The sequence below is a fragment of the Vipera ursinii genome (genome assembly GCF_947247035.1).
Source record: "Vipera ursinii genome assembly, chromosome: 7".
Taxonomy (NCBI): domain Eukaryota; kingdom Metazoa; phylum Chordata; class Lepidosauria; order Squamata; family Viperidae; genus Vipera; species Vipera ursinii.
The window spans coordinates 2782338-2804601 of NC_139521.1; the positions used below are offsets into that span (position 1 = coordinate 2782338).

Here is a 22264-nt window from a genome sequence, read left to right on the forward strand (position 1 = left end):
GCTTCTTGTCAATTGCTTTTAAGCTGTTAGAGGCCTTTCGATTGACAAGTCTCAAAAGATGGGGTAACCTCCCCCCCTTTAAAAAAAAAAGCTATCCAACCGGTTCTAAGCTACCGTGTTGATTTATAATAAAATCTGCAGACTGTTAACACGAATCTCGATCAAATTTATTTATTTATTTATTTAATTATATTTATATACCGCCCTTTCCCGAAGGACTCAGGGCGGTTTACAGGGTGATTAAAACACAAAATACAAAAGTTAAAAACAGTTTAAAAAAATTATATATGTCCCTGAACAAATAAAACCCCAGTTAAAATTAAAATTCTCAGCCTGGGCCAGAGAGCTCGAAGAGCCAGGTCTTCAGGTCCCGGCGGAATGAACGGAGGTCGGGGGCAGTCCTAAGCTCCACTGGCAGCTGGTTCCAAAGGGCAGGCGCCCCCACTGAAAAGGCCCTATCCCTGGGTGTGAACGTTTTAAGCAACCCGGACTGCTTACTTTTTCGATGAGTTCGTAGCTCTCTTCAAGTTTCAGGGCCCTGTTTTGAATGGACGTGGCCGCTCTCTGATACACACTCAGCCACTCCTGATAATCGCTTTCCGTAATCTCAGCCACGGCGAAACAGAGGGTTCTCAAACCTGCAGAAATAGTCACATCGTGGCCCACAACTATTACTTCTCTGTGAGTTTGGAACTTTGGATTCGAGCAGATTGGGGGGAAAAAAAGTTCTTTCCTCCCCCCCCCACAACCCCAAGTTTGCAATCAGACTTAGGATCCTGAAATAGAAATTCTGTCTGAATTTTCCGAGTCTTTAAACCAGCCACAAGAGCTGCAATACAGGAAGTCCTGTTTTCACGGCCTTTGCAGCATCCCCAAGGTCATGGGATCAACATGTAGACCCTTGGCCAGACATGTCAAACACAAGGCCCGGGGGCCGGATCCGGCCCGCGAAGTGGTTTCATGTGGCCTGCAAAGCCATCCTGGAAACAGTGAGGGAATGGCCCCCACTGCCTTGGCCCTGGCCCAGAGACCCTCCTCCTGCCAGAGACCCTCAGATCTGTCCCACTCCTGCCCGGGCCCCCATAGGCACCCTTGATGCGAACGATGTAGAGCTGGCCACGCCCAACCAGTAGGCCATACGCACTCTAGCCACACCTACCCAGGCCATACCCACCCGGCCCCTTGAGGGCAACCGCAATGCTGATGCGGTCCTCAATGAAATGTGAGTTTGACACCCCTGCCCTTGGCAAACTGACTCGTATTTATGACAGTTGCAGTCTCCCCACGCTTTTCAATTGCTTGTTGACAAATGAGAGTTAATCAAGCTACAGGCAGTGTTTATTGGGGGCTCAAAAAAAAAAAGAAATAAAATGTCTATTCTGCACTGTACTAGCTGAAAAAAAAAGTAAGTCACATTTTAAAGTACCGGTAATTGTCAATCATCATTCATTTACGTTATTATTATTATTATTACTCAATTATTTATTACAGTGTGCTCTTACAATTAAACAGAAACACCATACTCACCTTCAGTAGCAAATAGCTCTAAATGTTTCAAGGTAATTTCTTTGTATCTTGAATTCTCAGCCAGACGATCATAAATTACTGTGTCCTGTAGTGATAATGAATGTGTTGAACAAAAGTCTATTTTGTTGAGCGTTGAAAAAAAAAAAAGTAAAAGCAAAACAAGCTCGATAGCCAAAACTCTATTTAAGGTATGGTATTGCAGTTAATTATTATTTAATTAAAAACCCACATCCCATTTTTCATAAGAAATTCAGCATAAGGAAACAGGTTTATTTTTTATTTTCATTTTTAAAAAAAATCACCACTACGTAGCAAAAAAACAACTCCTGTTTATTTTTATGTGAATGCAGAGATTGATTGAAAACCATACTGTATGTTAACAACCCTTTACAATTTTTACTGGATTGTGAACTATGAACTGAATGTACAAACGTGTGTGCGTTAGTTAAATCGCGATTATTTTTAAGAGTTGTTCGCCCGAACCCAGCAGTAAGTAAAATTTACATCAAATAAATAAATATTACAAAATTGTCCCCCATCTTTTCAGTTCTGTATTAATCAGGGCACAATGCAGAAGTCTGAATGACTGTATTTTGGACTGTGAATTGAAGCTTTATGCTTAAAATCAGCATTTTTCTTTCAGCTCTATAAAATCAGAGTTGAATGCTGGTATTCAAAGGAGCATCACGTAATGGAGCAGCACCATCTGGTGGCCTGTGTGGAGTATTACATTCCATTTCCCATTAGTTTTAAGTTGTGTGTAGTTTTTTTTTAAAAAAACAAAAAACAAAACAACACACCAATTTACCAGTTGTTGCTGTCCCTGGAGTTGCACACCTCTGGAATTTATATATTTTTCTTAACTTTGAGTATTTGTGCGTCGATATTTAAAAGTAAACAAGGTTTTTAGGTTTTTTTTAAATTTGATCTCTTTCGAGTAAAATTTGATTTTGTTTTATGCAAGAAAGCAAAATAAATAAATAATAATAATAAAAAAATTTCCAGGGATGATGGCCAGCGCTTCTGCTCACACCTTCATCCCCGTTTCCCCATTGTTAGATTTGTGTGCTGCAAAATAATAATAATAATAATAATAAAAACACCAGGGATGATGGCCAGTGCTTTTTCTCACTACGTTTCCCCACATTGCTAGATTTGTGTACAAACACACACACACACACAAGGCGGTTGTGTTTCAAATGCAGGGGACTGTACGTGGAGAAGATGCAGTTAGGCACACAAGGATCTTATCCAGCTTATCCAAAAGAAAAAAAAAGAAAAAAGCTGGAATTTTCTGATGGTTTAAGGATCTTCTCCTCAACCCTGGGGGAATTCCTCAGCCCTGAACTGGGATCTAAGGATATGTTAAACCAGGAATTCTGGGAGTTGAAGTCCACAAGTCTTAAAAGTTGCCAAGGTTGGACACCCTGTGTTAAACAAACAAACAAGGCAGGCAGGGTAAAAACCAGACAATTGTTCCCCTCTCTCCATCAGTAAGAAGGCACTGACGCCCTTTAAAACTGAAAAAAAAAAACAAAAAAAAAAAAACAAACCCAAAATCCAACCCACAACCACACACCTTCCTCGGCTTAAAAAGAAGCAACGTGTCTCTTTTAGCAACGTGCCATGAGACAAGACGCCGGGGGAGAGGGTGAGAACAAAGAGGAAGCGCGCAGGTGCCGAAAGACAAAACGGAAATCCTAATTAAGATGGTTCTACTCGTCCCAGCTTCTGCTAACCTAGCAGTTCGAAAGCACGTAAAAAATGCAAGTAGAAAAATAGGGACCACTACGGTGGGAAGGTAACAGCGTTCTGTGCGCCTTTGGCGTCTAGTCATGCCGGCCACATGACCACGGAGATGTCCTCGGACAAGCGCTGGCTCTTCGGCTTTGAAACGGAGATGAGCACCGGCCCCTAGAGTCGGAAACGACTAGCACGCGTGTGCAGGGGAACCTTTACCTTTTACCTTTTAAGAATAGAGGCTGGGGAAAACAAACAAACCGGGACATTAATGTAATAATAGGTCGCGGAAACAGGCAGAGCAATGGGAGTAGAAAAGATAATTTGGGGAAATGTGAGACCTACGCTGAGCCCTAGGAGACGAATTGCACAGATTTGGTGAAGACAACTTGAGAAACTGGATCTCTTCAAGTCTGGGGTCCAAATGACAATTATTAGACTGCCACATGATCTATTGTGAGAACCTTTTGGACACCAGGGACCGGTTCCGTGGAGAGTTTTTTTTCCGCGGACCGGAGGGGGCCTGGTTTTGTGTGCTGCCTGCATCCCGCGGATGGGGCTTTGCTAGTTTGTGCGGACCGGTTGCTGCTTGCCGGAGCCCGGTACCGGTCCATGGACCAGGGGTTGGGGACCCTTAATTTAGAGCAGACCTCTTCAACCTCTTGGGCACCAGGGACTGGTTCCGTGGAGAGAGTTTTTTTTCCGCAGACCGGAGGGGGCGTGTTTTTGTGTGCTGCCTGCATCCCGCGGATGGGGCTTTGCTAGTTTGTGCGGACCGGTTGCTGGCATGCCGTGGCTCGGTACCGGTCCACGGACCGGGGGTTGGAGACCACTGGTCTATAAGGGGCCAGGAGACAAGGCTATTATGGGTTTTTATGTACACACTGGGGTTAGAAGACAGCATAGCAAAGTGAGGTGCCCTTTGGAGTATAGGTGATCGCAGAGAAAGTACTAGTGGGTGTAGATCCCAATGGCTTCTAGAAAGACCTCCAACCCTTCACCCTATGGGCAGAGTTGTGCCATTACAAAATGTAAATTCTACTTTTCTGTGTTTATTGCTCTGGAAAAAATGTAAAAGAATGGAAGGAAGTGGCAGGACTAAAGAAGTGGTCCTTACAATCTTCCCCAAGGAAATATCTTTTGACGGTCAAGTTTCAGAAATTTACACTTGGAAATAGATAGATAGATAGATAGATAGATAGATAGATAGTGGGGCGACAACTCACAGCTCCTTTGCAGTAGAGTCTTAATTTCCCCGACGGCGTGCGCACAATCACGGACATTCTTTTTCTAGAACTGGAAGAATTGAAAAACTGTGAACATTTTTAAGGGACTGAGAAAAAACAAAAAGACGTTAAAAATAAAAGGCAATGAAAAGACCTATGCAATTAATTACCTTGTAAATTCTAACACATTTAGCAATTCATATCTTTCTTCTTGACCCATCTGGGGGAGGAAAAAAGCAACACGTTATTATTTAAAATTTCAAAGGGGTTTCTAATTTCTGATATATTTTTTTTAACCGAGAAAATAACGCCTTTTACAGTTTTGCTAATTTAATCTACTTACCGATTCTATAATGACAGAGTCTGGTGTTCTTCCAGTAAAAACAAAATGGAGTTGCTTAGCTGCTCTGACTAAGGCTCCTTCATCTGTAATAAACCGTCCACTATTATTATTTCACTGACAAATTGATAAGAACAAAAAACTAAAAACAATCAATATTTTTACTTGTTTTGACCACCAGAAATTAGATTTTTTTTTAATCTTCATTTTATTCACGGATAATTTCGTTTCATCCCTATGTGATTTCCGCCACATTTTCCAAAAGTAAAAAGAAGCACATTTCATAATTTAAGAATGCTTCGAAACAAGCCTTCTACCTATATAATAGCCTTTTCTGGTTTATTTAATTTGATGGGAGAATCAAAGAGGATCGTGAACTTCTGCTTCAGTTTTCTTGCTAATTGTTATCATTTCTTCCATTTTTTTTTCCTTTTCAAAAATATCAGTGAATTTACTGGTTTTGATAAGCAGTACGAGAACTGCTTGGAAGCATCGCAATGCCCCTATATACTTTTATGTTTGTGCAGTTAAAATGTACAGCTAAAAAAAGATCCGGCCTTTTCCTTTATAGCCTTTTGTTAAAAATTGTTATCCTAGCACACTGTTGAACTAAACCGGTACTAATTCATTCTGTTCACATTGCGTTGCAGGAGGAAATCCTACAAAGCCTATTAGAGGCATGACCTGGGTGCGTGGTAAGCCAAAACGTCCTTTAAAAGCCCAAGCAATCCATAATCCTTCTCTTTTTTTAAAATTAGTTTCATTCATTTATAACATAAAATGTGGAAATACAAAAGCCAATAGTAGGGGACAACAGTAGAGAAAAGGAAAACAAAAAAGGTATAAAGAAAGGGAGGTGAAGAAACAAAAGATATTGGCTTCTGATGATAATGTTCAGCCTACAGTTAGAAATGCATCCTTTTTACGATGAACTCCAAAGATAGATAAATAGATAGGTAGGTAGATAGATAGACAGATAGATAGATAGATAGATAGACAGACAGACAGACAGACAGATGCAGATACAGAGATCGATAGATAGATAGAAAAGGGGATAAGAGAGGAATGTATATATTATAGACATAGATAGATAGATAGATAGATAGATAGATAGATAGATAGATAGATAGATAGATAGATAGATAGATGTAGATGCAGATACAGAGATCGATAGATAGATAGATAGGGGATAAGAGAGGAATGTATATATTATAGACATAGATAGATAGATAGATAGATAGATAGATAGATAGATGTAGATGCAGATAGATAGATAGATAGATAGATAGATAGATAGATAGATAGATAGATAGGGGATAAGAGAGGAATGTATATATTATAGACAGAGATAGATAGAGATAGACAGATGTAGATACAGAGATAGATAGATAGACAGATGCAGATACAGAGATAGATAGATAGATAGATAGATAGATAGACAGACAGACAGACAGAAGAGGGGATAAGAGAGGAATGTATATATTATAGACAGACAGACAGACAGACAGATAGGCAGATACAGAGATAGATAGATGATAGATAGATAGATAGATAAATAGGATAACCTTTATTGTCATCTTTTACTGTGGGCACATTGGCACACATTAAAAATGAAATTTTGTTGCTTGCTCACAAAAGTGTCCACATATACAACACACATTTAAACATGCTGTATACAACATATGTATAAACCTACACCTTTACATATAAATAACATATAAATATTAATCCCTGTCTATCTTGAATACATAAGGGAAAGAGGAAGCTTGGGAGTTCGCAAGATTAATATTGTATGGAACAAAACTGCGACTGAATCTCTTTCGGATCCATCTGTTCGGTGCGAATATATCTTTAAGTACGTTAACTGAATGTTAACACAATTCAACTTTACATAGTTGAAAAGGATAAGAACTGCTGCATAAACCTTACCTGGTGACGATGCTTGATACACTATTCTATCATCCTCTCTTTCTGGGACAGCTGTATGACAAACTGCCATCATTGTCAAAAACTCACAAATTATCGGTGCAGTTGGCTGAAAACCAGAACACAGTAGAAGGAATTGTTCTTTATTCTAGAATTAAAAAACTGTACATACAGACAAACGGGTGCAAAAACAGCTACACAAATAAAAACATTTTTTTTAAAAAAAACAACATTCATTCACCCAGCACATGGGTAGGCAAGCTCGGCTCTTTTATGACTCATGGACTTCAACTCCCAGAATTCCTGAGTCAGACTCAGGAATTCTGGGAGTTGAAGTCCATGAGTCATAAAAGAGCCGAGCTTGCCTACCCCTGACCTAGCAGAAACAAACTGGCAGGGGAAATGAAAGCGACAAAGAAAAGCTATGCATTTTCTTTTTCTTTGCATATGCTTAACCGAAAAAAAGGGGTAGTAGTATTAAAAAAAAAGTTATGAGTCAGAATGGTGACCGGTGCAATTACAGACCTATTTTTATGCAAATCAAAATGGCACTGTGTTAAGCCCTTAAGAGGAAATAAATATTGTTAACTCTTCTGATAATCAGAAATTATTTCACAGTTTTGGTCACCACGATACCAAAAAATAAAAATAAATGTTGAGGCTCTAGAAAGAGTGCCGAGGAGAGCAACAAAGATGATAAAGGGTGTGGAGGCTAAATTATTTTTTTATTTTCTATTATTTTAATTCCGTTTATATCCCGCCCTTCTCCGAAGACTCAGGGCGGCTTACAAGCTTAGCAGTAGCCTTCATTCTATGTATATGCCTGCTTATTAGGGCTTTCACACACACCCCAAGCGGCATTATTACAAAGTCAGCTTAATTGCCCCCAACAATCTGGGTCCTCATTTTACCTACCTCGGAAGGATGGAAGGCTGAGTCAATCTTGAGCCTGGTGGGACTCGAACCTGCACTAATTGCAGGCAGCTGGTGTTACTTAAGGAGGCATTAGCCTACTGCTCCACCAAGGCTCTATATGATGAACGGTTGCTGGAATTGGGCATCTCTGGTTTAATGAAGAGAAGGACCAGCGGTGACATGATAGCAGCCTTCCAATTTTTGAGAGGCTGCCACAAAGAAGAGGGGGGGGGGTGTCAAGCTATTCCCCAAAGCACCCGAAGGCAGGGCAAGAAGCAACGGATGGAAACTCACCAAGAAGAGAAGCAACCTAGAACTAAGGAGAAACTTCCTGACAGTGAGGACAATTAGCCAGTGGAACAACCTGCCTCCAGAAATTGTGGGTGCTCCAAGACTGGAGGTTTTTTTAAGAAGATTGGACAGCCATTTGTCTGGAATGGTCTAGGGTTTCCTGCTTGAGTAGGGGGTTGGACTAGAACAGGGGTCTCCAACCTTTCTTGATTGGTGGACCGGAGGGAAATGGAGGAGGAAGCATTTTACGTGCACGGGTGCACACAAATGGGGCAGTGAGCACGCGCGACGCACCGGTTTTTGCCACACACTGCCGTTTGCGCCGCGGCAGTGGCGCTAGCATGAGTGGGGGTGAGTACGGCCCGTAGGTTGGGGACCTCTGGGTTAGAAGACCTCCGAGGTCTGCCTTTATTACTTTGTAAGTAACTCAAGATGGTGAACGTACATAGTACCTCTTCCTCCCCCTACTTTATTTATTTATTTATTTATTTAATTACATTTATATACCGCCCTTTCCCGAAGGACTTTATGTTAGTTTTGAAGTTATGATTTGTTTTGCATCACCGTATTTCTGCATCGTACATGTTTATTTTGCAGGTTTTCCAGTAAGGATGAGTCGCTAAATGATTTTTCTTCCCTTGCTTGTGAAGTCTGCCTAAAAGTAAAAGTGAAAGAAGTGAAACCATTACATGCATTTGTGATAGACACAACGCAGCTTTACTGAGCATAAATCATGTAGATTCTGCTTACATCTTTTCTGAAGTGATGGTTACAAAAGATTGTAATTAGTACTTAAGGAGGCCTCTTACATTGTAATTATCCTTCATCCACATATAGTTCAATTAACTATGTAGTAAAATGTATTTAATTAGGTTCAGCACAAAATGACGATAAATATACTGAATGAAATGAATGAAACAATAGTTAATTTACCCATATAAATAACATCAAAACCAGACCTATCACCCACAGATTAAAAATCAAAAGCCAATCTCTGATAACAAATAATGTTTTCCTAGAGATTGAGTTTTGACAAAGGTATATGGATATTTTCGATAATGCTGTAAGACTGTACCGTAGTACTCTAATAATTCTAATAAGAACATTTTAAAAACCAGGTTATTTATAGTTGAGCGAAGTAACGTTCAGTAGAGCTTAGTCTAAAGAAAATGGATGAGCAATAAATTACTTTTGCAACTGACGGCTTAAATCCCACTTCTCAACAGGTGAAACGTTTATCCGAAGATACTGTTTCAAGATTACTTTCTACGTTAGTAATATTTTATATTAATAAATATATATGTTTATATATTATTGTGAGTAGAAAAGAAACAGCAGCAGCAAAAAAAAATTAGTCCTTACCACTCCTCCGAGGTACAGGCAAAATCATCCGATTCAGGAGAATGGCTGTATGAAATGCAAAGGAGGCAGAACAACATTGAAAAATAGTTAAGAAAGGCTTGACGTTTGGACAGCTCATCCGAGAGCAAATTAAGGCAAAAGGATCACAAGTGATCTAGTGACACAATTCATGTAATTGCAACCACAGGTTTTAAAAAGCGATCCGTGTTATTTGGAGTCCTACTTTATTAGGGACCTGGAGTGCATGGTCTACCTCAGACATGTCAAACACAAGGCCCGGGGGTCGGATCCGGCCCGCGAAGTGGTTTCATGCGGCCCGCGAAGCCATCCTGGAAACAGTGAGGGAACGGCCCCCTCTGCCTTGGCCCTGGCCCAGAGACCCTCCTCCTGCCAGAGACCCTCAGATCTGTCCCACTCCTGCCCAGGCCCCCATAGGCACCCTTGATGCCAACGATGTAGAGCTGGCCACGCCCACCCAGTAGGCCATACGCACTCTAGCCACGCCCACCTAGTAGGCCACGCCCACCCTGGCCATACCCACCTGGCCCCTTGAGGGCAACCACAATGCTGATGCGGCCCTCAATGAAATTGAGTTTGACACCCCTGGTCTACCTTAATAACTCAAGCATTCGGCTCCAATAGCTCTGGACCAGTCTTCTCCAATCTTGGCCACTTTTAAGGCTTGTGGACTTCAACTCCCAGAATCCCTCCAGCCAGCAAAGGAAGGGATGGTGGGGATGGAGGAAGTTTTAAACATGAGGACAAGGCACAGCCAGGCCGTTGTAAGGGTTGTAAGGAGCCCTGAGAAGGACCACATGTTTCACAGTCTGTAGCCCTAAAAATTTTCATTCCAACCGCTATCGTAGGTTTTGGAAAACCCAAATGCGCACACGTTCTTATAGATGGAATTCGGTGGAGCAAATGATTTGCACTGCCTTTGAACTTCCACATCCCGAAGAATTTTAGCATAGTCCTCAGTAGCTTTACTTTTGGTAATTAACAATCTGAAAATCCACAGGCCCCCAGGAAAAGAGCGCCAGAGAGGTTGCTAAAGTTAAAGTTAAAAAAAAAAATCCGTGTAAAATGTCCAGTTTGATCATTCAAACTCCAAGGGGTAAAAAGATGAAGCTGATTGAAGTGTAAAAACACAGGGATTCTCTTTGACATGTTTTTTGTTTTTTAACTTAAAAAGATCCTGAAGACATCTCCAAAGTATTTTAAGGACGTTGCAAACGTCCAACTCTATAATTTTATTTTATTTTTTAAAAAAGGGGTGCCGAGCAATGACGTCAGGAAAGAACTCACCCGTAAGATATTCCTGCTATGGTGCACTTCTTAAACTGCATAACGTTGCATGTCAAGGTGCCCGTTTTGTCTGAAAAGATGTATTTGACCTTTAAAAAAAAAGGCAAATGTTCATTAACAGGTTTCATCAAGTGTAGGTTAATATGACAGCACTGTGGTAGTAACATAATGGGATTTCTTAAAAAGTATTCAACGTACCGAAAATGCTAGCAATATATATATATAAAAAAGGTAAAGGTTCCCCCGCACATGCGTGCTAGTCGTTTCCGACTCTAGGGGCCGGTGCTCATCTCCGTTTCATAGCCGAAGAGCCAGCGTTTGTCCGAGGACGTCTCCGTGGTCATGTGGCCGGCATGACTAGACGCCAAAGGCGCACGGAACGCTGTTACCTTCCCACCGTAGTGGTCCCTATTTTTCTACTTGCATTTATATACAAAATAAAAAGCTTTCCAGTATTGGGTAGATTTTAGATCAGGGGTCCCCAACCCCTGGTTCGTGGGCCAGTACTGGGTCGTGGCATGACAGAGCCTTGGTGGAGCAGTGGGCTAATGCCTCCTTAGGTATCACCAGCTGCCTGCAATTAGTGCAGGTTCGAGTCCCACCAGGCTCAAGGTTGACTCAGCCTTCCATCCTTCCGAGGTAGGTCAAATGAGGACCCAGATTGTTGGGGGCAATAAGCTGACTTTGTAATAATGCCGCTTGGGGGTGTGTGTGAAAGCCCTAATAAGCAGGCATATACATAGAATGAAGGCTACTGCTAAGCTTGTAAGCCGCCCTGAGTCTTCGGAGAAGGGTGGGATATAAATGGGATAAAAAAAAAAATCGGTCTGCACAAACAAGCAAAGCCCCATCAGCGGGATGCAGGCAGCACACAAAAGCACGCTCCCTCCGGTCCGCGAAAAAACCTCTCCCCACAGAACCGGTCCCTGGTGCCCAAAAGCTTGGGGAACCTCTGATTTAGACAACAGAACTGTTAAACTGTCAGTTGAGAATTTGGCACCACTTCCAGCTCCACAAGTTAGGAATATTGTGATCTCCAGAGCGATCATTTGGAGATTTATGTTCTCTCTACATGGATAAGATTAAACCTAGTGGCAGCTGTTAAGTAAATGCCATCTTCTTTTTGGGAAGTGTCCCTAAAGCTGATGTATCTCTGGGTACTCTTTTTCTTTTAATAATATTTTACTGAAGTTTTTTTAAAAAATACAGAGGTGAAAACTAATTAAGTGTTGCTTTCTGAGTTAGAATATTTATGATACTGTATCTTGTCAATAATGGTTCCTGCGATGAGACATTGCTAAAAAATGGCACCCTAGGCCCATTTTTTTTCCTTGCCAGATCTGTAGGACTCTTTATAAATGCTCTGCTGTTCAGAACAGTGGTTGAATTAAGGCATTGATATGAATGAGTCTCATTAGACCCTGGCACGGTCTGGAGAATAATTCCCTAGGCCAGAGGTGGACAACTATGACCCCTTTATGATCTGTGGACTTCAACTCCCAGAATTCCTGAGCCAGCATCTACACAGGCACATTTGGGGGATAAATGTAAACACAATCCATTCCAACATAGGACAGGGAGAATTTATATTCTACCAACTTATTCATTTATCAGATTAAACAGCAGTTAAAGGAGATGGCCGTGTGAATTTAAACTAAAAAATTACCTATTGATAAAACAACAGAAATCCACCCCCCCCCAAAAAAAAACATACCTGGCCAAGTTCTTCATTAAGATTGGATGTACGTGCCATGGCAGCAGTGTCTGTAAGTTCATAATGCATGTCAATATCCTAATAAAATAATAATAATAAAAAAGCTGAAAAGGGTATTAATTTGTGCACACGCTCCGCTGCAGTCTGTTTTGAGCAAAACGTAAGCAAGAACTTGGTATAACTAAACATTTGTCAAAATTTTATTCAATGTGTGAATATTGAGGATATTCTGATAGAAAGCCAGATATAGGGCTAGGAGTTAAGACTTCCACCGAGACTGTGCATTAGACTATTCATTATCTATCTTTGTAGTTTGCATTAGGCATAAACATCTCTTTCCAAGCTTGTATCTTAAAAAGTTTAGTTGTAAGGAATTTCTTTAATCTATGCAATTTAAAGCCTGCCATCATGTATTTTGTGATATTTTATGCTTCAATTTAATCTGCATTATTTTAAAAAATAGCTTGTATTATCGAATCCTTATCAAGTCACGTATATTCTGTTCTTGAAATGAATTATTAAAAGGTCTGCAAATGGCACAATAATTTTTATATTTACCCAATTTATAAAATAGGCTTGAATAAATTTAACAACTTCCAGTGTAACCAACAGGCTGATTGGAATTAGATTATTGAAGAGAATGATAAATGTCAGGAAATTGAGTCCAAAATTATTAGCTCCACCATCTGTTAAAAAAGGGAGAACAAAGAGAAATCATGCAATGATTTATAACATTAAGTACAATAATTCTAGAAATTTATTTAAGTATTATTATTATTATTATTTTAAAAAAACTATGCAGAAAGCTCTCCTAATGTCTTGGTTCCTATGAAACCTGCTTTTGAATCTGATTATTTGCCTTGGAAAGAAATCTGAATAGAGCTGTCAAAAAACAACAAATGTCAGGACCCACCCCAAACCACGTCTTAGGAAGACAAAACTCTTGGAGCCAAATCTTAGTCCAAAAGAAATCTTTACTATGACATGCTTGGTTGTAGGAATACACGACAGGACTTAATATTGTTCTACAAACTAAATCCTTATAAAGAGTTCCTGGTTCAACCTCCCCCCCTTAACCCCATTTGGTCAGCCCCCCATCATTTACCTCGTATCATCCCTCTCGTGGGAAAAAGGAACTTAGGACCTTTTATGTTTATTGCTCTCTTCCGTGACACAAGCCAGATGCTCCTACCCTAAACCCCCCTTTTGTTCCCCCAGTTCAAAAGGCTTCTCTTTTCCTTTGAAATGCCTAATACAGGCTCAATACACATTCGTTCCCTCCTCCTCGGGAGATGGCAGGATCCAGGAACAACGTTTTAAACATACATTTATGAATATGATATAAATGGATTCTGACAACAAATTGGAAAGTAGCAGCTAAACTGGATCTATGCCAGACATGTCAAACAGAAGGCCCGGGGGGGGGGGGGCGCAGATGCGGCCCGCGAAGTGGTTTCATGCGGCCCGCGAAGCCATCCTGGAAACAGTGAGGGAACGGCCCCCTCTGCCTTGGCCCTGGCCCAGAGACCCTCCTTCTGCCAGAGACCCTCAGATCCGTCCCACTCCTCCCCAGGCCCCCATAGGCACCCTTGATGCGAACGATGTAGAGCTGGCCACGCCCACCCAGTAGGCCATACGCACTCTAGCCACGCCCACCCAGTAGGCCACGCCCCTGGCCACACCCACCCATCCCCCTGAGGGCAACTGCAATGCTGATGCGGCCCTCAATGAAATTGAGTTTGACACCCCTGATCTCTGCTAAGGTCACAGTGCAGACAAAAAGGCACATAAACCCACCATAACATGTGCTATTGTCCTGATGCTGTTTAAGTCACTTAGCCTCACTGAAATAATGCATGAAATACAATTATCGTACAAGGTTTCACACAACTTCTAATCTGAACCTGGACAAATATGTCTTCCAGCAAATTTGTATACGGTTATGTAAGTGTATACACACGATTGTTGAAGTTACCCAAGTATATTAAAAAATATATCATTTAAAACCTTTCGTCAATATTAACCATAATACTGTTGTAAAAAAAGGCCAAGGTTCCCCCGCACATGTGTGCTAGTCGTTTCTGACTCTAGGGGCCGGTGCTCATCTCCGTTTCAAATCCAAAGAGGCAGCGCTTGTCCAAGGACGTCTCCGTGGTCATGTGGCCGGCATGACTAGATGCCAAAGGCGCACGGAATGTCCGTTACCTTCCCACTGGAGCGGTCCCTATTTTTCTACTTGCATTTTTACGTCCTTTCGAACTGGTAGGTTAGCAGAAGCTGGGACGAGTAACAGGCACTCACTTTGCTACGCGGCACTCGGGATTCGACCCGCCAAACTGCCGACCACCTGATCGACAAGCTCAGCGTGTCATGCATTTATTTTACTTTGCAGACGTAAAGTAAGACAGGTATCATTCTGGCAGAGAAAATACACTTGTTTTAAGGGCTTACAGGTTAGGTTGATGTACCAGTCTCTCCCTTCATGTTTTTGATTCCATATAGCGGCACCAATGGAACAGATCAGGGACATGGCAATAAGAATGCAGAACAGAAAGAGAATTTGTATATTCGTAATCCTTTCCACGTTAGACAGTTTAAGAGGTGGGCTGGTTGAGTTCTGTGGATGAAAGAGAGGGAGGGTCCACTCGTAAATGCTGACATGCCTATGCTATTTTGGTTTTCCTTTAATTTCTAAGGTTATTTTCAAGCCTTGATGAATAATCCTAAATATTCACGCCAATTATCGAGATAGCTTATTCTAGAAAGGCTTGAAAAACACGTTAGAGTTTTAACTTGGGCGATACATTCCGCTGGAGGTATCAGTAAGAAAACAATCAGGAGCTCTCTGTTGAAATAAATGCCATTCGATTTTGTAGTGTTGTGGCACTTTAAAGATTTACAAGTGATTGAAATGTATGTGATAAGAAGCTTGATTGCCTTTAACGTATCATGGGATTCTGTTGTCCTATAAATAAATTACTGTTGATTTAATCTGACAGTAAAATAAACACATGCTTTTATTAATTTATGAGTCATATGTTTATCTAGGGCACTGAGACACCCAAGGATATAGTAACCTGGATATGTGTCAAACGATACCAACATATAAGGAGCCTTGGTGGAGCAGTGGGCTAATGCCTCCTTAAGTAACACCACCTGCCTGTAATTAGTGCAGGTTCGAGTCCCACCAGGCTCAAGGTTGACTCAGCCTTCCATCCTTCCGAGGTAGGTAAAATGAGGACCCAGATTGTTGGGGGCAATTAAGCTGACTTTGTAATAATGCCGCTTGGTGTGTGTGTGTGAAAGCCCTAATAAGCAGGCATATACATAGAATGAAGGCTACTGCTAAGCTTGTAAGCCGCCCTGAGTCTTTGGAGAAGGGCGGGATATAAATGGGATTAAAATAAAATAAATAAATAAAAAAAATAAAAAATGAGGACCCAGATTGTTGGGGGCAATAAGCTGACTTTGTAATAATGCCGCTTGGGGGGGGGGGGCGAAAGCCCTAATAATAAGCAGGCATATACATAGAATGAAGGCTATTGCTAAGCACATTGATTTGTGCTTAGATCGTAAGCCGCCTTGAGTCTTCGGAGAAGGGCGGGATATAAATGGGATTAAAATAAAAAAAAAAAATAAAAAAATATTTACCCAACAATAATGATGGACTGGTTTTTTTTAAATCTGTAGAGCAAGCCCATGGTGTTAAGTGTTCTTTTGTACAGGCAGTTCTCAACTTATGACCACAACTGACTTATGATCGCAAGTTTTTGTTGCTGAGACAGCTAAATGAATGTTGCCCCATTTCACAACCTTTCTTGCCACCGTTGCTAAGGGGATCACTGCAATTGTTAAGTGACTGACACAGTTGTCAATTTAAGGGAATCCAGCTTCTCTATTCGCTGCGCTTGTAAGAAGGTCGCAAAAGGGGAACCATGTGACCCTGGGACACTGCACTCCTGTCACAAATAGGAGCCAGTTGCCAGGCTGAATTTTGATCATGTGATCACAGGGATGCTGCCATGGTCGTTAAGTGTGAAAAATGGTCGTAAGTAACTTTTTTTTAGTGCCACTGTAACCGTCATTAAATGAACTGCTGTAAGTTGAGAACTACCTGCATATTCATGCTTCTACTTTATTATCCAGTGAGGCATCTTTTGGTCCGGTCTATTATGCCATAAGCACAGAGCAGAATGTCCAAAGACGCTTGTATGTAAGTTTATTCTCAGTTAGGAGACAAACCTGCATGAGTTTTGTATCATGTCCTGTATAAACAACTATTCCATGAACCCACTGTGTATTTCTGAGCTGAGCACCACGCAGAAGAATCTGGTCAGGCCCCAGTGGGACGGTCCTTTAAAAAAAAATAAAAAAGAAGGTAGCCAAAATTAGTTACATTGAATCGGTCACAAAATAACCACTTGGGAAACATTAATATAGAAACAGATTGCACATTGATTAAATGCAACTTTAAGCCTTTTTAATGAGAACTAGAAGAACATAATTAATAAGAACATAATTTTAATTCTGCCATTAGGCATGTTACGTTTCTCTCTGCATTGTACTCTTGTAAGCTTCCTCCTTCCGTTATGCATGCAAGATGGATGGTGATTAATATTTATGTTACTTATATGTAAGGGCGTATGCCTATACATACGTTCTATATAGTATGTTTTAAATGTGTGTTATGTATGTGTACACTTTGAGGGCAAGCAACTAAATTTCATTTTTTTTAATGTGTGCCCACAGGGGAAAAAATGACAATAAAGTTTATCTAATCTAAAAAAAAAAATAACATCCAAATTGCTATTTTGTACTAATGTTTTTACAGTCCTGTTAAATATAAGTTGAAGGAGTCCAAAATTGAAGTCACATCCTGATGTAATACAGATCACACAATTAAGACTCACCACCGTTTTCATCCTTCATTAGGGATTTGTTTTTTTTTTGTTTTTTTAATAGTGAAAAAGACAGAGGTAGTACATATGAATAAACAGGGCCTCTTGTATCATTAGTTATAGCACTGGAAAAAAGCATTTCCGTTTAGCTTTTTCAGCTTTATCTACTGTCAGTGCTTAATCTACTAAAGTACAATATTAAGTTTCAGGTTCTGCTATTTCTACCGAATGGGAAATCAAGATGTGCCAAACACTTCTAACACAAAATAGTCCTCCAATCTTCTGCAAGTAATATATATATAAAAATCCTTTTTTAAATATTGCATTCCCCGGCTAAAAGCAGGCAAAGATTTTACCTCCGTTAGTATTGAGTGGAACCAGTTAAAAGGAATAGAGAAATAACTACATTTCTCAGAATCTAGACCATTTTGTACGTGGCCGATTAGGTTTATTGCCATTAAATCCTTCTACATGAAAATTAAGTTCATGGATTGTAATAGAATGTTGTGCGTTGTGTATCTCCTGTTTTCTTTTGTGGGCCAACACAAAAATGTGCACTGTCCATGACCACCCATAGATAATTCCTGTTGTGCTTTTATGGACAGAGTGCCAGTTACCAAAAATGGGTGCAGTGCAGGACAGACACTCACAGAAATTCCCGTTGTTATGGTTGTTGAGGTTTCCCAGCAAATTATGCTTTTGTATATTGAGCCTGGCCAGCAAACAGCCAAATACAAAAATGTGTGTCGTGCATGTGAATAACAGATGCATTGTTATATTGTTCAGCTTTTGAGCCGACAAACGCACGATTGTGCTGCTTTTTTGTTGGTGGCATAACAGCCTGCATAGAAAGAGGTCTCAAGCTAACAGAGGATTTTTTTCCTGTAGATTCACATGCATTGTTAAACTGAATACATGCCCTATTTCTTCATTTCTGGATTCAGTTCTTTGCTGTTCGTGCTTTAGAAATGTTTTTAAGTATTGCTTCTAAAGCAGGCTATAGAAATGCTTGCAATAATCCACTTTTGTCAATTTTTCTGTAGGTTGCGTGATAGCTGCTGTAATAGTTTTGTTTATCAACGACTATGATGCTTCTAGCTTGAAAATTAAGAAAGCAAGAGGTTTGTTTTGAGTCTCCATCAATAGGGAAAGTTTCAAAATGTTGCCTTTGGTCTGATCTTTTTAAACATTCTAGCCTAATGTGCCAATTGTTTCACAAATTTGTTTTTGTTTTGCATAGCAGCTCCTTTGGGGAAGGAGATACACTGTTCCCTGACAGGACTGAGAAAAATAATAATAATAATAATCGCCTGACGTTTCTCTTATGAAATGAGAAGTACAGCACGATCGCAATGAATCCGTGCGCTTGAAATGTTGAAAAGTTTCAGCGGAGCCTTAATAAGAAGCCAGTAAACCAACAGGACATAAAAAGAGGGTCAGGATTAAGTATTGGAATCAGCAGGAGCAAGTCTGAAGCTGCTCAAGTTAATGTGACTACATTCAAATTAATGTAATTATTTTTGAAATTAAAAGACAGGGGATTCAGCTGAGTATTAGGAAGAATTTCCCCGATGGTAAGGGCTTTTTAAGCAGGAGAACAGCATGGCCAGAATGGCGATGCTCTCCTAGGAAAGCTTTCAAACAAAGGCTGACAGACCATCTGTTAATAATAGTAATAATCATAATAATAAGTAAGTTGGAAGGGACCTTGGAGGTCATCTAGTCCAATCCCCTGCTCAGGCAGGAAACCCTACGCCACTTCAGACAAATGGCTGTCCAGTCTCTTCTTAAAAACTTCCAGTGTTGGAGCATCCACAGCTTCTGGAGGCAGGTTGTTCCACTGGTTAATTGTTCTCACCGTCAAGAAGTTTCTCCTTAGTTCCAGGTTGCTTCTCTCCTTGATGAGTTTCCATCCGTTCCTTCTTGTCCTACCTTCAGGCGCTTTGGAGAACAGCTTGACTCCCTCTTCTTTGGGGCAGCCCTTGAGATATTGGAAGAGTTGCTATCATGTCACCCCTCGTCCTTTTCTTCATTAAACGAGACATACCCAATTTCAGCAACTGTTCCTTACATGTTTTAGCCTCCAGCCTCCTAATTATCGTCGTTGCTCTTCTCTCAACATCTTTGTTACATCGTGGTGACCAAAACTGGATGCAGTATTCCAAGTGCGTCCTTGCCAAGGCCTTGTAAAGTGGTATTAACACTTCACCTGATCTTGATTCTACTGTGGCACTGGACAACCCAGAGTCCCGCTCCATATTCTATGATTCTACTAAAATATGTTAAGAATTTAGTTCAGTTCCAAAAGTAGTTATATGGATCACGGATCTGAGATAGAAAATGTCTATGGGCACAATGGATGAAAAGCGACATGCTTTTAGGGATATTTGGAGAAAAATACCAGTTGAAACTTGAGCAGTGGTATTAAGGAATCAGGTAAGAGAGGCATTCATTTTAAACTGTTAAGGTTAGAAATCATAATTACAAATGCTTGTGAGGTCAAAGGTCGGTTCTTTTCATGAGTAAAATCTGTTCTGTCTCATTCCCTTTCTATCTCCAAACTTTAAAGTTTGAACAATGACGCCAAACTGTAACGCCCAACCTATTTTAAAACGGCAGGGTGAATAAGCAAACATTGAATTAATATTTTTCTATAAAATGGCGTGTGTGTGTGTGTGTGGGGGGGAAATAACCAGAACTTTGAACAGTGAAAATCGTCTGAAATTAATACAATCAACGCAGGAATTTTTTTTATTAAAATGCAGCAATGAAAATATTCTTTCCACCAATATCAATATTCTATTTTTATAGAAATATTATGAAAGAAATTTACATACCCGTGATTGTCTAGTCTAATATTTCCAACAAAGTCATAGAGATGTCTATTAGGACTTTCGCATTCAATTCTGCCTGAAAGTCTCACCAAGCTGTCAATGTCCTTTATATCTGAGGTCAGTGGCAAGCCCTGTTTGAACAAAATTTACGGTAATGCAATAATGAAAAATTAAGAAGAAGTAACACAAGCTTATGACGTCTTATATATTGATGTTTACATCTATTGATTAATTAGTTGCATTCACCAGTAATGGTAAATCATATTATACTCGTCCTGCAGTTAACTTGTTTTATAAGCTCTTTTATTTAATATTCCATATATTTAAGAACAGGATGTCATATTGCTTGGAGCAATAAACAGTGCCTGATATAAATTATTGTCAGTTAGAAACATGGTCACGGTCACACACACACATACACACACACACAAAAAACATGGACACCCACATATACACACCCACATATACCTAACATGGTCACAGTCACATACACACACACACACACACACACACACACACACACACACACAAGCTGTATTTTTAATTATGATTTTAAGTGGCTCATAATAAAGTTAAAGGCAGAATGGAAAGATTCAGAAATATCACTCTAAGCCAAATACCAAACACATGACTGATTAAACTTGCTAGTTGCTAATAATTGTTGATATTTGCCCTAATTCTAGGCACGTGTGACAAATTTAAGACAACTAAAAGCAAAATGTTTTCAAATGTTTCATCTCTGCCCTAAGCTGCACTCACACATTTCAACCCATGTTTATACTAACCCTATTTATCAGCTGATTAGATGACATATTTTAATTATATATTTTCATTAAAAATTCTGTTCATCTTTTACTGTATATATATATATGTGTGTGTGTGTGTGTGTGTGTGTAAATTTTTTTTTTAGATTGTGACACAAATATGAGCTGTCACTGTTGTGACTACTGCCTGTCGATGGCCTTCGGTTAGGCTGAAACAGGAAATAAAAGATTTGTCCCATGTTTGGGGCCTAGTGAGGTAATCTAAACAGTTAACAAGCATTTAACACACACACACACACACACACACACACACACACACACACACACACACATATATATATATATATATATATATATATATATATATATATATATACACACACACACACACATATATATATATACACACACACACACACACACATAAAAATACTGTCCTCTCATTTTTCTTCCCTGTTCACCAGCAGCGCCCAATTTTCCATGTAAGATTTTTTTTCACAAAATTGAGTATAAAGTCAAAAGCCTAATAAAAATGAAAATATTGAGAAGACTGGAAACATAAAAATGAAGCATTATTAATTTTTATATTTGCGTTCTGAAAACGCATGCATAGAAGGAAAATACATCGTTGATATTTTACAGGTAAAACCAGATTTCTTAGCATGCAGGTGCTTCTTTATGTAAATAACAGACCAACACCCATGGTAGGCAATACAGTTTGGATCCGTGCCTACATCTCGAGGACTTAAATGACATGTTCCTTTCCCTCAGTACATTTTTTTTGCCCTTTAAGATTTTGCTTCATACTGTGAATTATGCACTGTGAATTCCCTTGGAGCAATATAGACGTTCCATATCAACATACATAAAACAGAGGGGGGGGGAAGCTTACTTCTTACCTGCCGTATTTTTAAATTAGTTTCGCCATCTAAATTTGATGTTTCAATGTAGCACATAGCCTGCGGCTCACTTATAGAAAAGAGAAGATCCATTTTATAAATTAAGCAGTCCAGAATCTATTTTCACTGATATAAAACATCGTTCTTTATTTTATGTTATTATCATTAAAAATATATAAAGGTAAAGGTAAAGGTTCCCCCGCACATGCGTGCTAGTCGTTTCCGCCTCTAGGGGCCGGTGCTCATCTCCGTTTCAAAGCCGAAGAGCCAGCGCTTGTCCGAGGACGTCTTGGTGGTCATGTGGCCGGCATGACTAGACGCCAGAGGCGCACGGAACGCTGTTACCTTCCCACCGGAGTGGTCCCTATTTTTCTACTTGCATTTTTTACGTGCTTTCGAACTGCTAGGTTGGCAGAAGCTGGGACAAGTAACAGGCGCTCACTCTGCTACGCGGCACTCGGGATTCGACCCGCCAAACTGCCGACCTTCTGATCGACAAGCTCAGCGTCCTAACCCACTGAGT

The 22264-nt window shown here is 40.1% G+C and overlaps 1 protein-coding gene across 8 annotated transcripts in view; it reads right to left on the bottom strand.

Moving 5' to 3' along the window:
- ATP8A1 (ATPase phospholipid transporting 8A1) overlaps positions 1-22264 on the bottom strand; it is a 78039-nt gene that overhangs the window by 28619 nt on the left and 27156 nt on the right. For all 8 annotated transcript variants that reach the window (XR_014493051.1, XR_014493052.1, XM_083367619.1 and 5 more), the window contains 15 exons: positions 21742-21811; positions 20082-20209; positions 16589-16700; positions 14798-14963; positions 12905-13032; positions 12347-12424; positions 10633-10721; positions 9328-9372; positions 8548-8620; positions 6763-6868; positions 4837-4919; positions 4664-4713; positions 4494-4563; positions 1528-1612; positions 499-638 (listed from right to left, as the gene is read on the bottom strand). Coding sequence is in view for 6 of the 8 variants with exons in the window: in XM_083367619.1 (XP_083223745.1) it covers positions 499-638; positions 1528-1612; positions 4494-4563; positions 4664-4713; positions 4837-4919; positions 6763-6868; positions 8548-8620; positions 9328-9372; positions 10633-10721; positions 12347-12424; positions 12905-13032; positions 14798-14963; positions 16589-16700; positions 20082-20209; positions 21742-21811 (1423 nt within the window). In the remaining 2 variants the exon portion in view is untranslated. The remainder of the gene's footprint in view (positions 1-498; positions 639-1527; positions 1613-4493; positions 4564-4663; positions 4714-4836; positions 4920-6762; positions 6869-8547; positions 8621-9327; positions 9373-10632; positions 10722-12346; positions 12425-12904; positions 13033-14797; positions 14964-16588; positions 16701-20081; positions 20210-21741; positions 21812-22264) is intronic.